Source organism: Atta cephalotes (genome assembly GCF_000143395.1).
Source record: "Atta cephalotes unplaced genomic scaffold scaffold00018, whole genome shotgun sequence".
Taxonomy (NCBI): domain Eukaryota; kingdom Metazoa; phylum Arthropoda; class Insecta; order Hymenoptera; family Formicidae; genus Atta; species Atta cephalotes.
In genome coordinates this window covers 4,117,226-4,140,789 of record NW_012130082.1, presented here as the reverse complement: position 1 = coordinate 4,140,789, position 23,564 = coordinate 4,117,226, and the positions used below count along the sequence as shown (strand labels likewise).

The window sequence follows — 23,564 nt, the reverse complement described above, 5'->3', positions numbered from 1 at the left end:
TATATTACTACTCTCTCGTCGTACGAACTACTACTACTACTACCCTACCACCCACCCCCCCACCCCCCACCCCACCACACACACACACACACACACACACACACACAAAATCTTGAGTATCTTGTGTTGTATGAAATCTCCATCTCCAACGATGATTTCATCATCTGTTTTCTTTGCGATATCGTATACAAGACTTGCAAAAAATAGTTTTACATAAAATTAATATCCTCTTGATTATTATGCATATTCTCGACACGTGACGTAGACAATGCAGCCACGCGAGGAGATAGCATAGTGAATTGATTTATGGAGACTGCTGTGTTCGATTAACGCATTCAACCGGAGCGTCATTTTTAATGCCGTCATCGGTGCTATCGTTCAAGGGAGATATATTATATTATGTTTAAGCACGAAAAGTGACGACGGTCGTTTAGATGGCAATCGATTTTCGATGTACTACCTTCTTTGAGTTCCGATATCCACGCCTACCCAGCTTTTAATGCTTCGGTCCTCCTCGACAAAGCCAAGCTTAATCCGACTATTAGATACTTAGGAAAACTGTCGGCTTCCCTCGGACGGAAGTCAACCAGACGACCGATTTAGCTCTTTGCCATTCCTTCTTCCGCGAACTTTTTCTTCTCTCTTTTTCTTTTGTCGGAGTTTCGTAATTGGCACATGTTTTGGATCAAACGCTTCCTAAGGTAGTTTTTAAAAACAAAAGCGCTTTTCATAAAACGAATGGAACTCTTTTCTAATCTCTGCCAGATGCTTCCTGCTCGTAAGCGGATTTATCATCTCAAATCCGATGTCGACCATTAATTGAAAAGCTTGATGCGGTAACCGTATGTAGTTTTGTAGTTTTGTATTGTTAATTTTTTAGGAGATGTATCGTAAGAATACAAGAAAATATGAGAAGGAAATTGAAATTTTATGACATTATTTTATTATATATACGTATGTATTATTATATGTATTATTATATATGGATTTTCTTTGTATATATACGTTTATGTACATGAAAAAAAAATGCGATTTTGCTGCGGATACAGAAAATAATTATGTTGGAAACAAAAAATACTGCATAAAATTTTGATATTCTAACAGTTATAGTTTCAGTTTTCAATAAATTTATTTTTAGATTTTTAGATCTATAAAAAATATCTAAAAAAGTAGTGACAGTTCCAATAATACTCTTTTTATAGTTCTACAGTTCCTTATAAAAATAAAAAAAGACTTCTGCATTTTTAAAATAAAATACCAAAATAAGCACGCCATATCTTTAATTTTGATTTTTTTTACTTTAAAATCCGTGAAACTTTTTTTATTTTTATAAGAAACTCTGGAATTATGAAGAGAAAGAAAGAGAGAGAAAGGGGGGGGGAGAGGGGCGGAGAAAGAGAGAGAATTCTATTGGAACTATTATTATTTTTTTATTAGTAGAATGTCGTGCCAACATTCACAGATCCATCTATATCCAGCACAATTTTAGAGTTAATATTTTCAATGAAATCGTTCTTTCCGTGATATACATACGTCTTATATATTTTCTTCATAATTAAAATTGTAATTTCATCAATGAAGTTATCTGATTTCGATATTTACATTTAATTACAGTCGTGCTTGTAATTTGAAATTTAATGCGATCTCTTATTTTTTGAAATTTAATGCGATCTCTTATTTTTTCTATTATCACTTATATTTCTCGTACCAAAAAAGTTGACAAAGTCAGAAAAGATTGATAGGCGACGCTATTTAAACGTGCAAAGAAGCACATCGATAACCGAGTGTCTAAACTCGAGACTAACGGATAAAAATATCCATATTGAAAAATATGGATACGCCTTGCATTCGCGTATAAAAATTGTGAGCGCATCCACAGAATGTATCCCACGAATTTTTGCCATGCAATTTTTGTTATGCAATCGCTACAGTTCTATCCCCTTCCTATAAACCTAGCGAGGCGAGCTCAATGGAATTCCAACGATTTCACTGGACGTCGTTGTACGATGTAACGACGCTAGTATGGCTTGCTCGTTCGTCAGGCAAATGTTAGAAAAATGTCATATCAAGAAAAAAAAAAGAGAAAGCGAAAGAGCGAGAAGCTTATAATTTTTCAAGCGTCGTGCGCAATCGCGATCATCGATTTCCGATGACATTAACCTAGCGACGTGATTTTTTAATTAAATCAATCGCGTCATCGCGTTTGAAATACGTGTTGTGCGCTTGAAGAAAAAAAAAATGAAAAAAGAAGAAGGAAGAAAGAGGCAGATCTCGTGCGCTGATAGCGCACCAAAAATAAAACAGATATTCGTAAGCAAAAATAAAATTCGCTCGCGGCTGTCCGATCTGCAGCGTTGTGTCACTTTCAGAAGAAAGAGAGAAGCAAATATGATTTAAAAAAAGTTGTATTGTACCCGCGTAGAGGAAAGCGTGACACGATTTTTTAGAAAAATTATAATGGAACGGAGCGAAGTGATCTGTAAAGTATTGAATAACATGCACTATGTAAGCGTAGATTAACATGAATTTCTAATACTTACGTTTTTGCGGATTGAAAACTTGAACAAAAATAGAATAATATATATATATATATGTATTACTCTCTATTTTTGTGTATTCTATATTATGATATGCATTTAGCGATATTTTATGCTTGAGTATAAAGTTTATTAAAAAATAATAAATTCCTAAAGGTTTAGTGTCAAGCGATAATATTTTATTACTTTTATTTAATGAAAAGAACCAATGAAGAAAAAAATGATAAGCGGTAAATGAGTTATGTTCGAAGGCCGATGTTGTTGAAACTTGTTAAGACATCGTGTTAAATCATACTTAATGACCTAACCAGTAATAATAATTATATGTCTAGGTCGTGCGTAACTCGAGTTGTCGAGTTTGCCAGATGGTTTAGTTTGAGATAATGCGCAATAACTGCTCGTGATTCACGTAATGAAATGGATTAATGTAAGTTGCAGTACAGTTGCTTGTCAGCTTAATAAAGCTTCGAAAAATATAACTTACAAATAGCACAATTCAATTTATGTTATCAAAAGTATCTATATATTTTCTTTATTCGAAATTTATACAGGTATAGTAATGTTTCAGAAAGATGTTATTTTTGTATATTTTGAAATTATATAAACTGTGTAAAGGAATTCGATCTTTAGAAAAATGTTCACTATTTTCAGTACAAAAATATTTTCCAACCCTATATTTACTTTCAAAGAATAGTATTTTAGCTCTTACAATATATATATATATATATATATATATATATATCTTTTATTGAATCATTTCTGATTGAAAGTTCTAAAATATGAACAGTCTTTGTATTTTTACATTGGCCGATCCTATGATCGAAAGTATATAAAATTAAACGCATAAAATATTGTAATAATAGGATAATGTTGTTACTTAAGTTAACTAAAGCGAAACCGTGTTTCGCTAAAACTTAAGATCGGAAATTTATAACAACTTCATAACTATGCCATGAGAACAAATATTGAAGCTCCAATAATTTTACCGCATTAGCGAAAAGTTGTTTGAACGTTGCATATGCCACTGCAGCGAAACAGCTCTTCATTTTATAAAATAAAATTCATTTTCGTGTTTAAGTCGTCCAGTTATATTTATTCGGGCGCGTAGCAACGACACGCCGTATATTTTTAACGCGCTGGACACGCTTTCGACGGGCGCGTTAAAGTCGTTCGCTTATATGCGTTATATGCGTATTCTATTTTTAATTGCAACGTCGCGGACCGATTATGACATACCTCGTGATTTATACGCACGTTCGCGCCACGCATGTACGCCTATATTTCGAAGGCTGTATTCCTGACTTCAAATCAGATTGCGTAACTTTTCGCCGCAAGCACGAAGCAATTCAAATTCTTTTTCCAATTACCAAAGCTTTAGATCCTACGGCCGATTAAGCGCCTCGATGTTCTTATCGCGTGACTCCGCGGTGTTCTTTGTATGAGACGAGGATAAACGAGACAAGACGATCGAACGGCCAACAATCTTGATGGAATAAGAATGGAAGTTTGTACACGCTCGAACTTTTTTCTATATGGAACTTTCAATATTCTCCTAGAGACTGAATTGCGATAAAATAACCCGGTTGCCTATAAAACAAGTTTACGCAAATTTTGTCGGAGCTATTATTATTCCCTTATCGGTTTTTAACTAACTTCGCGATATGTGATAATTTATCCCATATAAGTATATCGCCAATCCAATAACGCAGTACGAGAAGCTAATATTTAAATCTATAATTTTGTCGTTAGAAATTACTAACTTTAAACGTGGAATTATGAGTTAAACAATTAAATTATTAAGCGAATTATATCTGAGTGAGTATTATCCGAGAATTTCGGTCATGTGATCAAGTATTGGTCGTTCATAAGAAATGTCTGTACCTATTCATCAATATAATTAATGTTCCAATACTCGTTTGAAACTTATAGAAAGCCTGTCGCATAGAAATATACATATCGTATATGTACGGTATTCTTTGCGAACTACACTTATTGCGCGCAAGAAAAATCAAAACCGGCCTGTGTCCATAATTTTTCCATCGGAATAACCGTCGCGAAATATGAAGTTCGTTTGCACGTGCAGATCGCATGTGTCACTGTACACGTAATATATTTCCGGAAAATATTGACAAAAGCATCTAAATAGAAGACAAGAGATGCGTTTGAAAAAGAAAAGGATTTTTTTATAGAAATTTTAAAATAAAAGAATTTAAAAAAGTAGATTTATCGATTTAAAGAATATATATCTGTGGAAGTTTTATTTTTTCTAGCTATCAGTCATTATATTAGGTGTAGTAAAAAGAAATCCATTATTTTTGCATGAAATTGAATGGAAAAATAATGGATTTCTTTTTACTACATCTAATATAACTTTAAAATGAATTATATTATTTAGTTTATTATCTTGATTTTATATTGGATTATACAGATTTATCGAAAAATCGTTTATTCATTCATATACCATCCTTTAAATGTCATAATTGATAAGATCTTCATTTTTTCGCGGATTACTAAAAAATTAATTTCTTTTTAAATTTACAAATTAGTGTTATTTATAAATTAATACTTTCGTAATAATTACAATTATATGTATAATAATTATAAAATAATATATTTATGGACGATGCAATTCATTTCATTTCTTCAACCTTCAAAATCTATACATGGATCTGAACGTATATATAGAACAAGGGATCGAATTCGGGACTTGTCAGCTACAAACCGAGCGCTCTCACACGAAGCCACAATGTGTATAATAACAACTCCTATTAAATTCTTAATAATGACAATAATTTATAAATTATTATTTTATTGCAAAATATGACATTGTTATATGGGATTTATAGCAGTGATGAGTACTGCATAATTACGTATTCATGTATTCATGTATCTATCATTAAAATAAATTATTAATGAAAGAAATGCTATTAGATTAAAAACCGCATACAATATTTAAAAGATATAAAATACAAGAATCATATATTATTTCTACATGAATTTATACAATCCAAGAATATTAATAATAGTAATCAATTATCCCTTCAAACATTCACAATAATTATGAGGAGGCTCAATGTTGAATGGTAAACTATAATTATCACGTTCACTCTGCACTCTCGTTGCACTTTTCCGAATTGCGATAGTTTGATTTCTTCGGACATTTCGATGGAAAGCTACGATGAGAATTATTTTAGGCGGCCTACACACGGAGCATTGTAGAAATCTGCGTATTGAAAGTGTGAAAATTGAATTGTTGTGAGCGCAAGAGCGAATTGCGCCGCTCTGGCAGACTGCCACTTTATTTTCTCGCCCGAATGAGAACCGTGTTCATTCGTTTCGCGTCGCCATATGCAAACGCGACGGAGCGTGGAACGTTCTTAAAAGGCGCGACGAGCCTCTTTCTATAGAAAGATCGTAAGGTCGACCCATGAATTTTTACTACGCTCGTTGGTACTATTAATTTAGGGAAATGTTCGCGCGCGTATTCTATTTGATTCGCGAGAATCACAGTTCATAATTTGGTTTAATTTCTTTGCGATTTAATTATAATTTGTATCCATCGCGTTATAGAATACATACAGATCTTAGAATCGCATATGTCACGATTTATGGGTGGTACTATATTATTATTAGTTGAGCACTTCGAATCCAAGTGTGTAAAAAGTGATTTCAATATATGCGTGCGATTAGTTTTCTGTACGAAAATAACGCAGTATACTGCATACAAATGCGGATTTAAAAGTGTATCATTTTTACACGGAAAACTAAATAACAGACATTATATTGAAGTCACTTTTTATACATTTGGATTTGCAGTAGCGATTCTTTGCAATAGCCACGTTGAGTAAGAACAGGAATTTACAAGTATAAAAGACTAATCTTAAAAAAGACTACTTTTAAAAAAGACTAATCTTATTCCATTAAATTTCCATTAAATATTCTTGATGTTATAATTACTTTTTTTATATAAAAAATTAATCGATTTTATTCTCCCCCAGAAAGTTGTAACATCGCTATTGTTATAACAAAAAAGTCCACCTAACGTAAATATCGATGCGGTATTGTTGATCAATGTCGAGCAATCGCTGAAGCAAGTGTCGCGCAATCTGATGTTTGTTTTACGCTTGTTTTTAACCGGTAAAGCTGTCCGCTCGGCGTATAGTTCCATTCATTCCGTAAACATCAAAATATCGTGCCAGTCGAACTTGACGTCTGACGCACACACTGCGTCAGATAGAATTCGAGTCGCTAGCCGAAACTCCAACTTTGGCTTTCATTCCGTTTTTTTTTTTTTGCTTTCCCCATTGAGTGGCCTCGCTAGGTGGATCGTTGTTTATCAATCAGCTATATTCTGATTCACTTTCTGTGTTATTTCGTTCCATTGTCAAGCGATAGACAGCGTGCAGAATTTTGCAGAATTTTTGCAGATTTGAATTGATCGATCCTTATAATTATATACGGTATAAATTTTCTTTTACATAACTCATGACATGTATTATGCGAAAGAAAATTTCTGTACTCGTTTTCTCTGCATTCTAAGAAACTTGCTGAAGAAACAGAATATACAGAGAACTCCACACAAAAACGTTTTAAAACGTTATATAATCCAATATATAATCCAAATCACTGGCTGATAAATAATTTTAAAATTATTTGAGAAATTTTATAATACTCACAAAAATGAAATTATAGATCGCCAAGTAGTCGCTTAGCAATAAAAATGTCACACGATTTATCGATAGATAGATAGAATCGGTTTAATCGCGATGTAAATACGCGATCATGTTTTTCTAAATTCAACATCCTTCAAATTCACCTCGTTAATTGTACATGTATGTGACGTGTAGTCATTTTCACGGCGCTTGTTTCCGAGGTAATTCGGTTTAGCTACGTGCAAATGAAAATAAAGGAATGACTTGTGCACGGCGTAGCAGCGAGACAGGTAGCAGTTGGCAAACGAAAAAACGAGGCGATGGGGAGCAAGCGGAAAAGCGAATAAAGCGCGCAAGAAACGATCGTACTGTTTCACGAATGTAGCCACCATTTTATGCACACTTTCTACGAAGTAAGTTCCAAAGGGTTACAGAAGTTTACGGAAATGCAAATTTATATAATAATAATCTAGATTTAGATAATAATATCTAGGGATCTCGAAGCACTGAAATGAGATTGGCTGGAAAAAATGAAATTTTCGATATCGAAATAGTTACACAATAAATAGAATAAAATATATACTGGTACAACGTTATATTTTTTAACAGTAGGTACATAAAATTTATTTTAAATTTTTATTAAATATGAATATAATCAAATTTATATTTTTATAATAGACATACGAGATATTTAAATGGCAAACTATGTATACTTTATGATAAAAGTTTGGATTTTCTTTAATACCACTTTTCTATCAATTTTCAAGAGTATCTTAAAATTGTTATTGGGATATACACTTTTTATATTCACTTTATCTCCGTAGTTCGCTGCGACGTGAATTTAAGAGGCTAAAACCGTTTGTGAATTATCGTTCATCGGAAAATAAAATCGTACTGCGTGACAGTTTTTCCATTATCGATAAGACATATAACTACATGTTCTACGAAACGTGATTATATTTCTACGCCGAGTGAGAATTGTAGAAGCATACATTACAGATAATCGAACGCGCGTCGCATTATATATTATCGAGTTAAAAGGTATTTCTTTTAAACAATATCAGCGTAACCTGGAAAGGAATCCGTAATCTTGAATGAACCGGAGATAGCGTTATTATTCAGATTAGTCGAATTTATGTGCCAATTTATAGTTGCGTGCAACGGGTGAGACGAGACGGAGCGGAGGAACGATGCCGCCGGATGCAGCGATCGTGGATTTTGTTTCTGCAGGCGATGCACATCGCGCATTCCTCGTGCGTTGCCGGGGCTCTGCGTGACGCATTCACCAAAATACGCACGCGAGTCTCAAGCCCGTCCATTCACTTCCTCACCGCACGCACACACGTGGCACATTCGTTCATTCATCGCCTCGATAATATGTTCGCGGTAACACATGTATCAGAACACATTCTCCCGCACGCGACGCACGCGTTGCGAAATCCGATCGCGATCGACGTCCATCGGTGCGCATTGATAACGCACGCATCGCGAGTGGCGAGTGTAAGTCCGCGGTAGGTTATCTCACGCGAACGGAAGCTGCGCGGCGATAAGTTGATTTATGAACGATCGAGCGCGGTTTGTTTTTTATCACCCAATTACCGTTCCCTCGTGGACATATGCTTATTTACTTATCGTTTTTATACAAATCTGATGTCTGTTTCAACGTGACTTAGCCTGTGGGTCGGGTATAAGAATGAAGTGGAGTGACATTGAGATGATTTATCACTTACATTTCAAGCATTATTTTTCTCGAAGGGAAGATGTCACGAGCGACATGGAACTGTGTCAACAATTCAGATTCTGCAGTATTTGATTCACGTTAATTTACCGAGAGAACGTACCAATCGAACAGGTAGCTATCATCATTGATATAAATAGATCGCCAATAAGCCGATTCATTTTTATTTTTGTTTTTGTTTGAACGGTTTCTATTTCGGTCAATTTTTTTCGCGAGTACAGTTAAGCTATCTGAGTGCGTTTTCTACGATGGATATTATTTTATCAGTAATTGCGCTGATCGATATGCTGTGCAATATTGATGGTTCAGAGTTATTCTTTGTTTAAAAGTTAATTTACAGAGCAGAACTAGATCGTTCGAGGCGTGCGAGAAAATGGCGATTGAACAGGTTAACGCGATTAAAATAGAACGGGGACAGCTATCTCGAATAAAGTTTGTCGAAGCCCATTATTCAATGTGTGTCATCATCATTATTAAAATGTGTGTGAGATTAAGAATTGTGCGCAGTTATATTTCTGGCATACAATGATGCTAGTAATATTTAAAATTAGAAAATTACAACACAGCTTTCGGATGATGAAAAATAATATTTGATAATGTGATCAAAATATTTTCTTGAATTAGCTATGCATTGTTACTCGGAATATACTAAAGTAAAACGATAAATTTCGAATAAAATTAGACGAATGAAACAAATAAAAGGAGATAATAAAGTATTTTATTTACTGGAAACTCCGGAATTCTCACTAAAGGATTAAGCGCGTCTCGAAGATTTGTTATACCTGCGAGTTTCTGCTGCCTTAAACTAGCAGGGTCCACCCTAATATCTTCAACTGTTGTAGCCTTGGCATAGTATTTCTAGATAAAGACGAACGGTGCCGATTGTTTGTGCAGCCCGCATCCTTCGCGAAATTCAAAGAATTGGAATATTCATGACACTAACCGAATCGAATCACGCCTCTCTGAAGAACATTTTTGTTTAGACAGCACAAACTTTATTTTATGCACGCATCGATACATTGCACAAAAAAGTGTACCAGCAGCTGGCCAATGGCAAAATTAATCGCTTCAATTTACTTGCATTAGGATCACTTGAATGTGATTCGAGCAAGTTGCTCGTCTCGAAAGCAATCTTTCGTCTCGCACGAAATCAATAGTGGCTGTGGACAATCTACGAATTCTCGAAAACGAAGAATCTCCCGAACCTCGGCGATTCTTGTCGGTTGTTTTTGCTGACAGATGGTAAAATTTATCCATTCCGCAACAAAATGAAATTGAGACGCTGTTCGCGGAAAGGAAAGTCGAATTAAAATGACTTCCGAATTAGGAATATGATGAATACATGCCGCGTATATACGCACATTCCATTGCTCTTCCGAAAAAAAAATATTTTCGATACTATATATTCCACATTAATGTATAAACAGAATCACACTTACATATAAATAACAAATTCTTTCGCTTAATCGAGAGATATTGTGAATGTTAAATATACTGTTCATTACTCACAATGTATATTATTTATTGTATTAAAATATATGCTCGTTTTACGTTTTATTAAATTTTGCGTAATACGTCTCGGGCCAATTCACATCTGTTGCAATATTTTAATACGTTTAATTAAATATTAATGCGTATGCAATGAAATCTCCGAGATCTAACGTTTTCATTTAATATTATTCGCAACAACAAATTAATATTATTCGTAACAAAACGACATGAATACTTAAAGTGAGATTGACAAGAGGAATACATACATATCGCCAGTTTTTATTTTTTAATATCGACCGCTACGCGCTATTATAATGCCGCGTTTTTAATACTAATACAGGTAGGGCGCTTGTAAATACGGGGCGTCCCGATAATCGATTGTACGTTTATTGGTTGTGCTGATAATCCAGATTGCCCTTAATCCGTGTATTCGGATGTTCGGAAATACGCTCGCGAGAGGATCTCGATTGTAAGCAATATTTTACTGTAATCGTGGTTATCTTCTACCGTTTTCAAACGCGGAGATATCCGTGGTTCAAAAATACAGAAAGGTCACGGAACTCTGTTATCTCTCCGATTAATTGCGTCTGCAAAGAACAGAAAATTGAATTTTAGTTTAATCATCGATAAAGGTTGGCAAAAAAGGGCCACTCATCATCGTCGCGTATTGCATAGCGAATTAATTGGAGTATTGCAACGTTGGAAATATGAGATTAAATCTGTCATTCTAATTTCCTCTTCTTTCACATCACGCCGATGTACATGAAGTTATTTAAACGTCAACATTTAAATAAACGCTTCATAATAGAGGGGAAAAAAGATCGTAAATAAATTAAATAATTCAAATAGATGAATTTAAACGATCCTGCCATCGCTAACTGCCATTTTATTGTTTAAAGATAAATGTTGGAATACAAAGATTTATAAGGAATATAAATAGCATGTGTGTTTTTAGATTATATGATTACGCTATTGATATCGATGTGCGAAGTTCATTGCGTTGCCTGCAAGGTGATTTAAGAAGTAACGCTTCTTCAAATTTGTTTGTGCTAAGATTTGACGCGCGATCTTCAAATACCTATTCCGACGCACCGAGACTTTAATGATGCTAAAATTTATTGGTGCGAAGTATTTATTGTGCTTCCTCGCATATTTCATTCGTAGAAACAACTCGTTTATCTACTCGCTTGCCGTTTGAGCAAGCAACGTAGTTCGAGTGCAAGATCTTGCATCGCATTTGTCCGTGCACCTGCGAATGTGCATGTTATAAACGCATCCGTGCACGATGATATATCGTACGAATTAATCGTAAATCAAGACGGGAGTGATGACACCGTTTATTGCTGCAAGCTGTGTGAATGTGGCGACCGCGATGACTTTCCTCATGTCTTTACGCATAACATTTATCGCATAAACATTTAATTTTAATTTGTATTTAATATTCACGATTATTGTATTTGCGCAGTTACACTAAACAATTATCTGTTCAAAGTACTGCATTTATGGACCGTGATTTTTAACTCGCTATTATTCATCGTTAATAAAGAGCTTGTCAAAAATTTACGGAAGTGAAAGGTATAAATCGGTAGCGAATTTTACACAATAAATTTATTTGCTGATTGAGTATATTTAAATTTTGGTATATTTCAAATAATTCAAATTTTTTTATATTTCACAATTTTGTAATTTGAAAGTTGAGAATCGGCAACGCAAAGTCGAAAATTCGTTGAAAATTGATGGTTACCTACGTATGCACACATTTAGTATTATATTTAACATGGATAAATAAAAATTCTCTCTCTCTCTCTTGGTATTTTTCATGTGTCTACGACTGTCTATATTGAAAATTCAACGTTACGTGATTCGTGATGGGTATCCGACATTCGTAAACAATCGTCGGCGCCAAAATTCACCGATGACTCGACGCATCTCATTCCGCTCGTGCGTCTATACTAATCAACTACGCAAATATACGAGAGCCACGCTCCTCTCGCACACTGAAAGCCGACGTAATCCGCAGGCTGGTATTTTAATTGACAGACTGACGGATCTAAACGGATTGCCGCGCCGGGGCTACTCAAATCCCCATCTTCCTATCGAGTCTTGAGCACTTTCTTCCCGAATAAGCATGAATCAGCGCGCCGGCACGCGGCGGTGATGTCAATCTTTGCTCAGCTGACTGACGAGATTGGCCTCACCTTCCTCGCTGGCGCATACGGGACGATCTTTCCTCGGCCTCGCATTCTTTCGCGTGTAAACGCTCGACTTTGCGTTCGCCAAGACATCGAACGAGAAGGCGCGGCGACGGTAAACGATGCATCTTCTTCCCGCGCACACCCGTACCATTGTGCCGATGTTATCATCGTCGCTGCTCCGAATCTGTCCGTTGCGAAATACTCCAAGATTTATGGCTATCAACTACTGGCGTTAGCTGTGGACTACTTTATTCGTAATATTTCGTTGATATTTTGTTACAATATCACCGCGCTTGTAATGTTTTAAAGCATGTAATATACATTCTTCAGTCACAGCGTTTTTCAACCTCTGTTTTGGAAGATATTTATTTGTAAAGCACCCGAGGAATATAGTATTATCTTACTTATAGAAGCTTAAATCTTATATGAATCAATAAATTGAGAAAGAAAAATCCTATTTTCGGTCAAAGCAGAGAAAAGTATTAAAATAGTAATGTTATATTAAATTGCCAAGCAATTTACGAATTTCTTATGTTAATAAAATTTTATAAGAATATTAATAATTCGATAATAATAAGACTTAAAGTAATCTTATAAAGTAATCTTATATATAGTATATCTTATACGAATAAAGTAATCTTATACGAATATAATGTGATATATTTGGCAGTAATAAAAGCTACTGTTGTGCCAACACAAATATTTGGCTTGTTACATATATCTCAACGTGAAATCTATGATAGATCGGTATATAAGAATCGGTATATTTCATTGTTAAAAGATATAACGTCCTTTGCACGTAGTTGCTAGTTTTAAAGTTGAACCAAACTTTCATTTATTTCATTTTTTAGTTTATTATTATTCCCGCAAGCTGAGTTACGTGATATTTCCTTCCGTGCCGGTAGCATGCATTTCCGCCGAACGGCGACGCCAGTCGAGCAAGAATTCGCGTTACAATGTCATGCGATTGTGTCTTCGTTTATCGAATAAATTCGCCAGCAGCCGGTTATTTTTCTCGACGAAACGAGCAGTGTATTTGTATAGCTTCGTGCATCCAATGTTTATCGCTTTGCCATCCTGTGACCAGCGAATTCCACGGCGACTGTGAATCATCGTAATAAAAAATATCGATCATCATTTGAATGTCGATCTCCATTAAGCAAAGAAGAACTAAGAGTCTTATTTAAAAAGTCGTGACGCATCGACGATGAAATGAAATTACACGCGCAAGCAGCCATTTATGGAAATGCGATAATACCATGAAGTCTTCGTCTAAATCTTTTGATGCGATCTCGATCAGTAATTTGTTGATTAATTTAAATTTTCTAGTGTTATTATATGTGTTTATAGGATTGGCAAGTAACGCTTTGTTGATCATTATTTTGTTATAATAATGATTTGGTAGTGACATTGTGAATTTTTTATGATGGTAATGGTAACATTAGAGTTAAAAAAATCAATCGTTACTTGTAATAAGTTGAAAAATTCGTTATTGAAAAAAAACTCCTTGTAATGCGTTACTTTTTACTCGTTACTTGTAACTGCTTATTACTTTTTTCAGTAAGAAACGCGTAATGAAGATGAGTTACTTTCCAAAGTAACTCTTCTAACTTAAGCAACCTTAGCGTTAGTTAACGTTACGTTCATAAAAATTGCAACATCGTCATAAAATCGTTTATTATAAAACGGCAAAGTAATTGAAAAGTAACGTTTGTTAAACCTGGTTATTTATATTATCTGTATTACACACAGCAAATACCAATTGCAAAGTGTAAATAGTTTGAATTTAAGGATTTTTAATCTTCCTCCTTTTCGTTTTTTTTACCGTTTATATTTTAAAGTCGACCGAGTGGTTTCGTTTACTGTTATACCTCGCATTTTTCTCTCCGACGCGAGGCAACAAAGTATCGAAGTAATAAAGTTACAGCCACGCAGAGATTTAATATCCCACGTTCGTCGCAGTGGTGTTTCCAGTTGCGAGCAATTGGCAGCCGGTATTACACACAACGGTACGATGGCCGTTATCGCAGAATCGCTTGCGTAACGACATTAAATCATTGCACGGCGATCGAACGCACTCACGGCACTGGCAGACGGAAAAAACGCGGACGGGGCGCGAGGAATAAAGCACCTCGGCCGCGGAGAATGACTCGGGGGGGGAGGGGGGAGTGGAAGAGGAGGAACGTTGCATTAATTCTAGCTTGGCTCCACCACGTAGACTACGATAAATCTCGATCTCGTTCTGCTCCGAGACGGAAATGCAACCCACGTTGTATCTACGTCGCTCGATTCGAACTCGCTCCGATTGCACTCGCGGCGATTTAACACGCGATATATTGTCCCTACGTGTTATTCTGTTACGCGAATATCCATAAGGCATACAGCGATGATAAATACGGCACACGTATATGTGAATCCGCGGTGTCAGTTGAACCACGAGATAGAAAGCATTTTTATATCGTTCGTGAAATTAGCTGTTTTCAAGAGATAATTTTTAATATTCCTTTTTTATTACTTTATCTCGATATTCCAATGTTAGAGCGATGATAAATATAAACAACTTTTTTTGTCTGCTTCACGAATCCTCGAATACAAATTGTGTTTTATAAAACGCAAATTCAACCCCCGATAAATTGATAGCTTTTATAATTTGACTAACTTTGACAGCCGCAGTCAAAATAATTAGTTTAAACAAGTTTAAACAACCAACTGCTACACGCATTCGCATATATGTATATATACATGGTGTCTTTTTAAATGCAAATTTATGAAGTAAATGAAAGCTCTGCAAACGTAACGCGACTCTGTATGATTAGGATATGCTCGGCATGAACTGTTTCGCGTTATACATTTTTCGTAAAAGCCTATTATATATGTATGTGTGTGTATGTGTGTGTGTGTGTGTGTGTGTGTGTGTGTGTGTGTGTGTGTGTAAATGACATCGTGTCTGCGTAATTCCGCATAGGACACTCCAGTCGCGCGCGCCACTTTTTAATTACTCTAACTTTAAAATGCTACCATTACGCGCTCCGAAAAACAACGGTTATTTTAACAAGAATTTAATTATGCTTGTCGCACCTACTTTTCTCCGGTGAAATGACTGTCCTCGAACGAATACAAATTTTACAGATTTACGCAAGGGAAAAAATTAATTTAGCATTTATTACGAGGACTTGTATCTTCCTTTTTTTTACTCTGAAAAAAATTCTTACGTAAAGCCTTTAAGTATAGGTAATTTGCTGAAAATTGAAAATATTTCAATCCTTTTACGAGCAACGCTTGAACACCGTTACCAATAGCACCAATAATAAATTCATTATAAAATTAATTAAATTTATTATATATTACTACAAAATTGTGACAGATAAGTAGTGATATCGGAACGTTCATTTCTTAGCGAAAATTATTAAGATTAATTTATCTTCGGCTCTAATTCGATAGTTCACTATCGATGCCGCGAATCAAAATAATTCACGTTTTTGTCCAATCGACAGTTGCGATCGAGCATTCGTTTAATTAAATCGTAGCGGTGGTCGCGCGCTTGGCTCTACGGAAACTTAGGCAACTGGGGCGAAAAGTGCAAGGACAGATCGGAATACGATTAATAATTTATTCCAGGCACGTCGTTCGGCGAGTCGGCGACGCGGGGCGATCGAGAACAGGTGGGCGAGAGAAAAGAATCGAGATGGAACGACGGCGACTGGAAGGACGACGAGAGGGCCACAAGGAGCACGCAGATCGCTAGGACAGGTAAGGGAGAGAACCTGTTGAATTAATATCAACCCTCCGGCATTCTATTCTCTCTTTCCGTGTCTACGTCTAATTTGCACCACGCATATCCGATATAATAGTGATTAATTTTGACAAGTACGATGCGCAATGAAACAATGATTGCTGGATCGAAAACAGCCGTCGATGCGTATTATCCTCGCAGACTCGTAATGTTATTCATGGGTATTTCCTCTATAATTACCGTGTCTGCCGATCACGCTGCTCGCGCACGTACGACGTTTCCGCCGATCAACGTGTCTGTCGTCCATAATTGAAATTGATCGCGAGAATTAACGTCGCGCTTTAAGCGATGATTTTCCCCAAGTAAAACTCTCATTGATGCGCGACAGATGTAGTACATGAGAAATAATCCGAAAGATTTTGAAAGAGATGTCGTTTGAAATTAACTGATGTTTGAAATATTTGTCAATTAAATCGAGACATTACGAACTTTCGTAACATGAAACGGTAATGTAAATTTGTAAAGGAGGAAAAACTGTTTAAATAAACAAGTGAGCGTTTATTTGCTGAGTGAGCAAATATTTTCTTGAAAATAATATTGTAGAGATATAATCTCGCATCGGAAACAATATTTGTTGTTTGACTTAGCGAGCAACGAGCGTACGACGTAGAGAGAGCATGAATGCGTAGTCGCGTAGTCGAAGAAGTTCCCGGCAAAGGTGTAGTCGTTCGTTCGACGACGGCAGAACATTCTACTTCATTAATTTAATCAGCTATTTTAGGGAAATCGTGAGCCGTCTTTGAAATTTTCGACTATCGGCGAACTTTATACGTGATGCCGCAAACTACATGGCTTCCCTCCCGATATAAACGCGCACAATGAAAACTTGTTTCGAAGTCGATAATGTCCGTGGTATACGATGTAAGAATAGCTCCCATCAAGTATCTTACGAGTATCTCACCATAGAACGCATTGGTTGCACTGTCAGTGCAACAGATTTATGCGAACTCGGGTATATAGTTACATCCGACTCGAGTATATAGTTATCGGACTTCTGTCCTATATATAAGTAGAATAACTAAAACTCTGAACATCATAATAACTTACGAAGTAACTTCTCATGAATGAGACTCTGCTACAATATATATCGGAAAGATAATTTACAAAATGTTTGTAATTATATTAATAATACGTGCAATTATATCGAAATATAACATAGTCTCGCTAATGATCAATTTTTTTTTGTACGTATATTAATAAATTTAGTTTGTGTTACATTATATTGAAATTATTAGCAGTTCGAATAACGAATATTGATACTATTATTAATATTTATTGCGTTCATTAGTAAACTAATTGAAGCATGTGCTTACATTTTGATACTGTTATCAGTATCAAAATGTGATAAATATCAATTAAATTTCCATTGTTCAATACTAAATGTATTTTGTTTCTCTTGCGAAATATGAAACAGAGCATTTAAAATTTTACGAAAATATATAACTTCACTAAGTGCTTAATATATAAATGAATGGATAAGCAATCGTAAAATATTCAATCATAATTTCTCTAGTTGAGATGACCGAGATATCGCGCGTAGTCGAGCTCTTTCAAGTTTTGCGCGTAACTTTAAAATGTATTAAATCAACGCTCAAGAACTTTGAGAAAATTGTTTAATTCATGTAGTTTAATTTATACGATTGTTATTTGATAACTTTGCTATTTTGTCCGTTATAAACAAATAATTACAATAACTTTAAATCGTATGTATAAATTGTAAATGTCTCCTCAATGCACAAACAACACTTTTTGTATCTTCGTTGTAGTATTTGTTTTCTTCAAACATTTTCGTCGTTTCGACATGCCAATTTTTTGGCTGTCACGTTAATCCGCATTGCAGTGCCAAATTTGAATTTACTAGCCGCTACAGCGGCTGTATAAACTGTATAGAGCATGAGGCTATTGCGTTGCGAGATACGAGAGCCACTACGGTATGGAGAAAATGCTTCGACAAAATATATTTCACTTCCCAAAAGAATATTACTTGCGAATTTATTGCGCTCGGCCGACAACTTTTATGGTGCCGTTGGCCTGGAAACGTTTAAGCGAGACGTTTCGTGGGTGTCCTGCGTTTGCCGCGGAAAATACGATTATCCAATTACGTTATCCGCTCAACCAAATTCTCTCTTTCTCTCTCTCTCTCTCTCTCTCTCTCTCTCTTTCTATAATTCTTTTCTTCCTCTTCTTTCTCTATTACTCTATCGGCTAGATCGAGATTTTTCGATGTGCTTTGCATATATTTCTCTTTATTTGTTTTTTTTTTATTTTTCCTTACTCGACATCACATCTTCGTCCTCGGGAGATAAGCGTTATCATTTTGAGTGCTTGAAATGCTGATATGTACCTCAGCGCGATGGAATGCGGCCTTATCATCCAACTAACAAATATTCTGTGCGCGGCTAATGCTTATAGTTCCAACGCACACACATACACACACGCACACATTCGGAAGAGAAATAGAGAGATAAAGAGAAGAATAGCAAGAGAGATTACTCGCTAAAACCCCACCGTGCAAATATTTACCGAAATACACATTATTCTTTCCCTCCGCCTCGTCCAGCATTTGACATAGTCTCGGCAAATGGATTTCCCGACTGCGTTATGAAAACAGAGAGTATGGGAAGCGGAATGAAGAGAGGAGTCGAGAAAGAGAGAACCATAATGTAAATCCCATAGTATCTCTTTATTAAACCTGGGAACATGTAACATTCGGTTATTGTAGAACACAAACGTTGTGCAAGTTGTAGCAAATTGTTGACGTTTTTGTAAACAGGTGCGACGTTATTGTTACAGTGCAAATCGTGTTTGTTATTCCTTGTAGAATTTTAGATAAAAATATCATGAGAATAACGTTCTGTATTTCTTAAAAGTATTTAAATGTTGAAATAACCATATTGATTATTTTAAATTTAAATTGATTCAATTAAAATTGTGATCTAAAATTAGATTGATGATGATTAATCCTTATTTCAACCTTTTTTTTATCTTGCCGTCAAAGAGGTTCTTATCTTATTTTTATGGAGATAACTTTGCAACTCTAAATGAGAATATTAAAAGTTGATTTTAATATTAATGATATATTATAAAGGTCGTATCACCTCATTTTGTGAACGGTGATGTTGTTAATACTTTATTACGATGTAATTTCTTTATCATCGCTTGCTGAGTCGCGCAAACTGTGTTTTCAATGAGCGAAGTCTGTGAAACTTTTCGGAGGCATTCTGATATACTGGCTGTTCCGTTGCTGCTTCTTCATTTCACGGACATCCAGCTGCGAATTCCATTAGTGCATTACGAAAATATGCGTTCGGGAAAATAGTTTGGTCGAAGTCATGCCGGTCCCGGACTTTGTGCTTTCATTAAGACATACCCGCGATAAGATGTGATTTATCTTAGATTGTGATTCATTGGTATGCGAATAATCGATCGCGAATAAATTGAATCAAATCTAACGATTTCCAAAGTATACGCGAAATGACGTAACCTGTTTTATAATTAAGAAAAAAGATACCGACGTTAAATGAAAAATTGGAACAAGAAATATCTAAATAATATTTTTTTTAATGAAATATTTAAAGGTCAGTTCTCTTAATGACTTTAAATTTGATATTCTTCGTAGCGAAATATCGATCAGTCGTAATAATAAACTAATATAATTTCCACAAGACTTTTTTAGGTCAGAGAAGTGAGCATACTTTCTCTTTTCATTTCGAAACTGTTTACGAAGAGTATATCTGTATCCTTATTCGTTATGCAGCGATATTTCAATTAAAGGTGCAGATATCGACTTGATGTTGCAAGCGGCATGATGGTCGAAAAATTATTCGACCAGCTTTTACACCGGGTAACATCGATAAAAATGATAATTGACATTAATTAATATCGAGGTCGCAGTCTTCTCATGGAACGGTATCTTCATCGATATAAATTTCAATTATAACGCCGGGATATCGTTGCGTCATACCTCGTATGCGCTTTTCGTCTCGAAGGGATCGGCCGCCAATTAAATTTGTCTCCTTGCGTCTCGATCGGTCATTAATCTCTCGCGCATCGACATCTCGGGCGTGACATTAATCATTATTACTCACCTCACGCCGGAAACCGTCGTAACACGCGAAAGTTGACGCGTGGTGATTTGTCTTAATTAACGATTATTTCACGGATTTGATTGCATTACCACACCGAGCGTGATACTCGTCATTAAGACTGCTACCGGAACGACACTATAACCTGTGCTCAAATTTGTTCGTGGAAATCGCGCAATTAGCTGCGTGGAGCATATCGCATTTATGATCGTCGCATTTGCTTCCTCTCACGGATAACGTCCTCGAGAAACTCGTAATTTGATTTAACGCTCTTTTTTTGAAACGAGTTGTTATTATTTATGGAGAGAATTTGAGTTTGTAACAACTCTTCGTAGCGATTCGCAACATCTTCTGACGCATTTAACTGCGCCTCGACTGCAAACGGGCGAATTGCTTCTGAAACGATTCGCGCTTTGCGGTGATATGCGACCACTTTTGTCACATATGTTACACGGTGGATAATCATTGTGGAATCACATAATAAGTTCTTGAGAATTATATTTATGATTTTCTCGGAGATAATTATAATTGTTGCGCTCATAATCCGCTTTGCTGGCTAGTCATAGCTATTATAAACAGAGCTATTTTAAAGAAGAGGATTTTATATGTTTATACAATCCATTATAGTGGAGTACAATATATTTAAAAACTGTATGCCGAGAGTATACATATACATGTATCTTTTATTCTTAAAATGACATAATTTAAAAAATTAAGTTTAAAAATTGTATAGATGAAAAGAGTTCTTTTTTTTTCAGGAAAGGAGAAAAACTCTTTTCAGTTATATAGTTTTTAAATAAATTTTGATGTACTAAAAAAGATTACGTAGAAACACAGCCGGTACATAATGATATAACATCATTGGATCAACCGTAGAAATAATATTTTGCTTCGGATTATAAAACGGAGGAAGTATATACACGAGGTAAACTTTTCTGACCGGCTTACGCCACGCCATCCATATATTCCATATATGTATGTATCTATATATAAGATATCAATATATATCTTCAGAAACTGACGAAAGGATAATTTTCAGCGATAAAAGCATCGTACGTGAAAGTATCGCAAGTTTATTGGAACTCCAATTAAACCAAAATATTAGTAGGAGAAAGACTTGTAATATAAATTTCCAATTGTTTGAACGAAACAGTATAAACTATTAAGCACCAAATAAATAACATTTCTATTAATTACATTAACTTATTTTTTTGTGTCTTATATTTTTATCTCTCTTTTTAGGCTGAAAAACTCTCAATTTTTTAAATTGTATTGTATTTTAATTTTTTTTATTTACTTTGTTAAATTTAAACTTTTTATCTTTTATAAACGAAAATAATAATAAAATAGAAAGTCGTTTTTATTCATAAATCGAATCTGTTCGTAAAAGTAAAAATGAAAAAAAAAGAATACTTGCAAAGAATGTAATTTTATATCTTTTACAGAGAACTGTCTTTCCTGTCCGTTGAGTACCGCAGGTATTGTGACGTACAGCATGTTGTCGTGTGCGAGGTCGCGTATTACACGGGACGCGCACGTGAAAAGTTGTGTTGCGCCTGTGTTATATTAACCATATAGGACGTAAAACGCGACTAGATCAGCTAGCCGTGCGATAAATGTCATAATATCTCTGTGGCCATTGTGTGTTAACATTACGCTGGACAGGACGACAGCGCGACGAGGCCACCAAGACCAAATATTATGAGACGAAATGTTATTCGCATCACGTACATTATAAATATCTAATATATATATATATATATCTTTCTCTCAAGTTTTTCTCTTATTAAATGTGGAAGGAATATAAGATATTTGTAGATTCTTGAGATACTTACGCGACGTTCGTAATCATATACATATGATTAATGATAAAATATACGAATTTAAAATAGATGATATAACATAAAATTATGTAAGCAGACGTTAAAAAAAAACATTAGGTTTTTCACAGATTTCTTATGTAAGTTTATCATGCGTATTCAAGTTTAAAGTTCGTACTTGTCAATTATTACATTACATTATTAGATTACATACAAACTCTCAAAGATAAAGACGCAAGACATTATCCCCGTGATTATGAGAGGGATTCGGCTATTCTAATTTCGCAGTCGCAATTAGAAATCCGTCGTGGAAACTTCGAGCCGACCGGATTCAAGGAAGCGGCGTCTTACCGCAAAAATAAACCGCCATTAATTACAAGCTAATGAGAAGTCGTGGATGGTGGGATGATGGTGGGAAAAGTTCGGTCCGTTTCACGGAAGGTCGCCCACTTTCAACAATTTGCGATCTGAATTCGTCGACTTTTCCGACATCTCGCTTCCCACTCTACCCGACGAAATTACGTAGCAATAATCTCCAGGTTGCTCGCTAATTGCGCTATTCGCTAAGTTTTATTGGCGATAATCTCCCGTTATCGGTATCAGGAGTAAACTGGTAACTTAAACGAATCTGAAGTATTTATAACTGATAACTTGCGTAATTTTAGCAATTTCTCTTTTTGATTTTTTAAAAATAACCATAGTTATATGATATTAAAAAAATATACTTTTTATTAAAATAATGCTAGAAATGGATACAAAAACTTATCTTCTGTTGTTTTACAAGAAAAAATAAAGATGAATTGTAAAAGTGATATTTTAATAGGATTAGATAGATACTTGAATAAACATGAGATCAACAGGCTGATGAATGTTCTACACCCATGCTCGAATATAAAAAGAATTACACAGTAAATTGAAAAAAAAAAACTTCCTATCATTAATCATCGCTAAGATTCGATCGCAAGAGCAATGGAGCAAAATGAAACAGATTGCGCAACAAAGCGACAGACGTCCGGTTGGCTAATGGCAAAGCTGGTTAACCGATCTCGTTATCGCTGTCCCGTAAATCGCCTCGTTACGAGTGCATCTGTAATCGCGTGTTATCGTCGAACACACTCGTGTGCCAGCGAACGAGAATCTTTAAGCGTGAGACAAACGTCTATTAATAGGTGGATGCGCAGCTCGCATCCGAATATGAATTAAGGATACATAGATAACGGTCGACTTCNNCTCGTCTCTACTCTCTCTCTCTC

General features: G+C 35.3%; 1 protein-coding gene across 1 annotated transcript in view; it reads left to right on the top strand.

Annotated features, from left to right (window-relative positions):
• The window catches only part of LOC105618897 (cysteine-rich motor neuron 1 protein-like), a 179,723-nt gene that overhangs the window by 56,825 nt on the left and 99,334 nt on the right, over positions 1–23,564 (top strand). Inside the window, exon 2 of the mRNA XM_012200427.1 lies at positions 16,232–16,363. Coding sequence (XP_012055817.1) covers positions 16,232–16,363 — 132 coding nt within the window. The remainder of the gene's footprint in view (positions 1–16,231; positions 16,364–23,564) is intronic.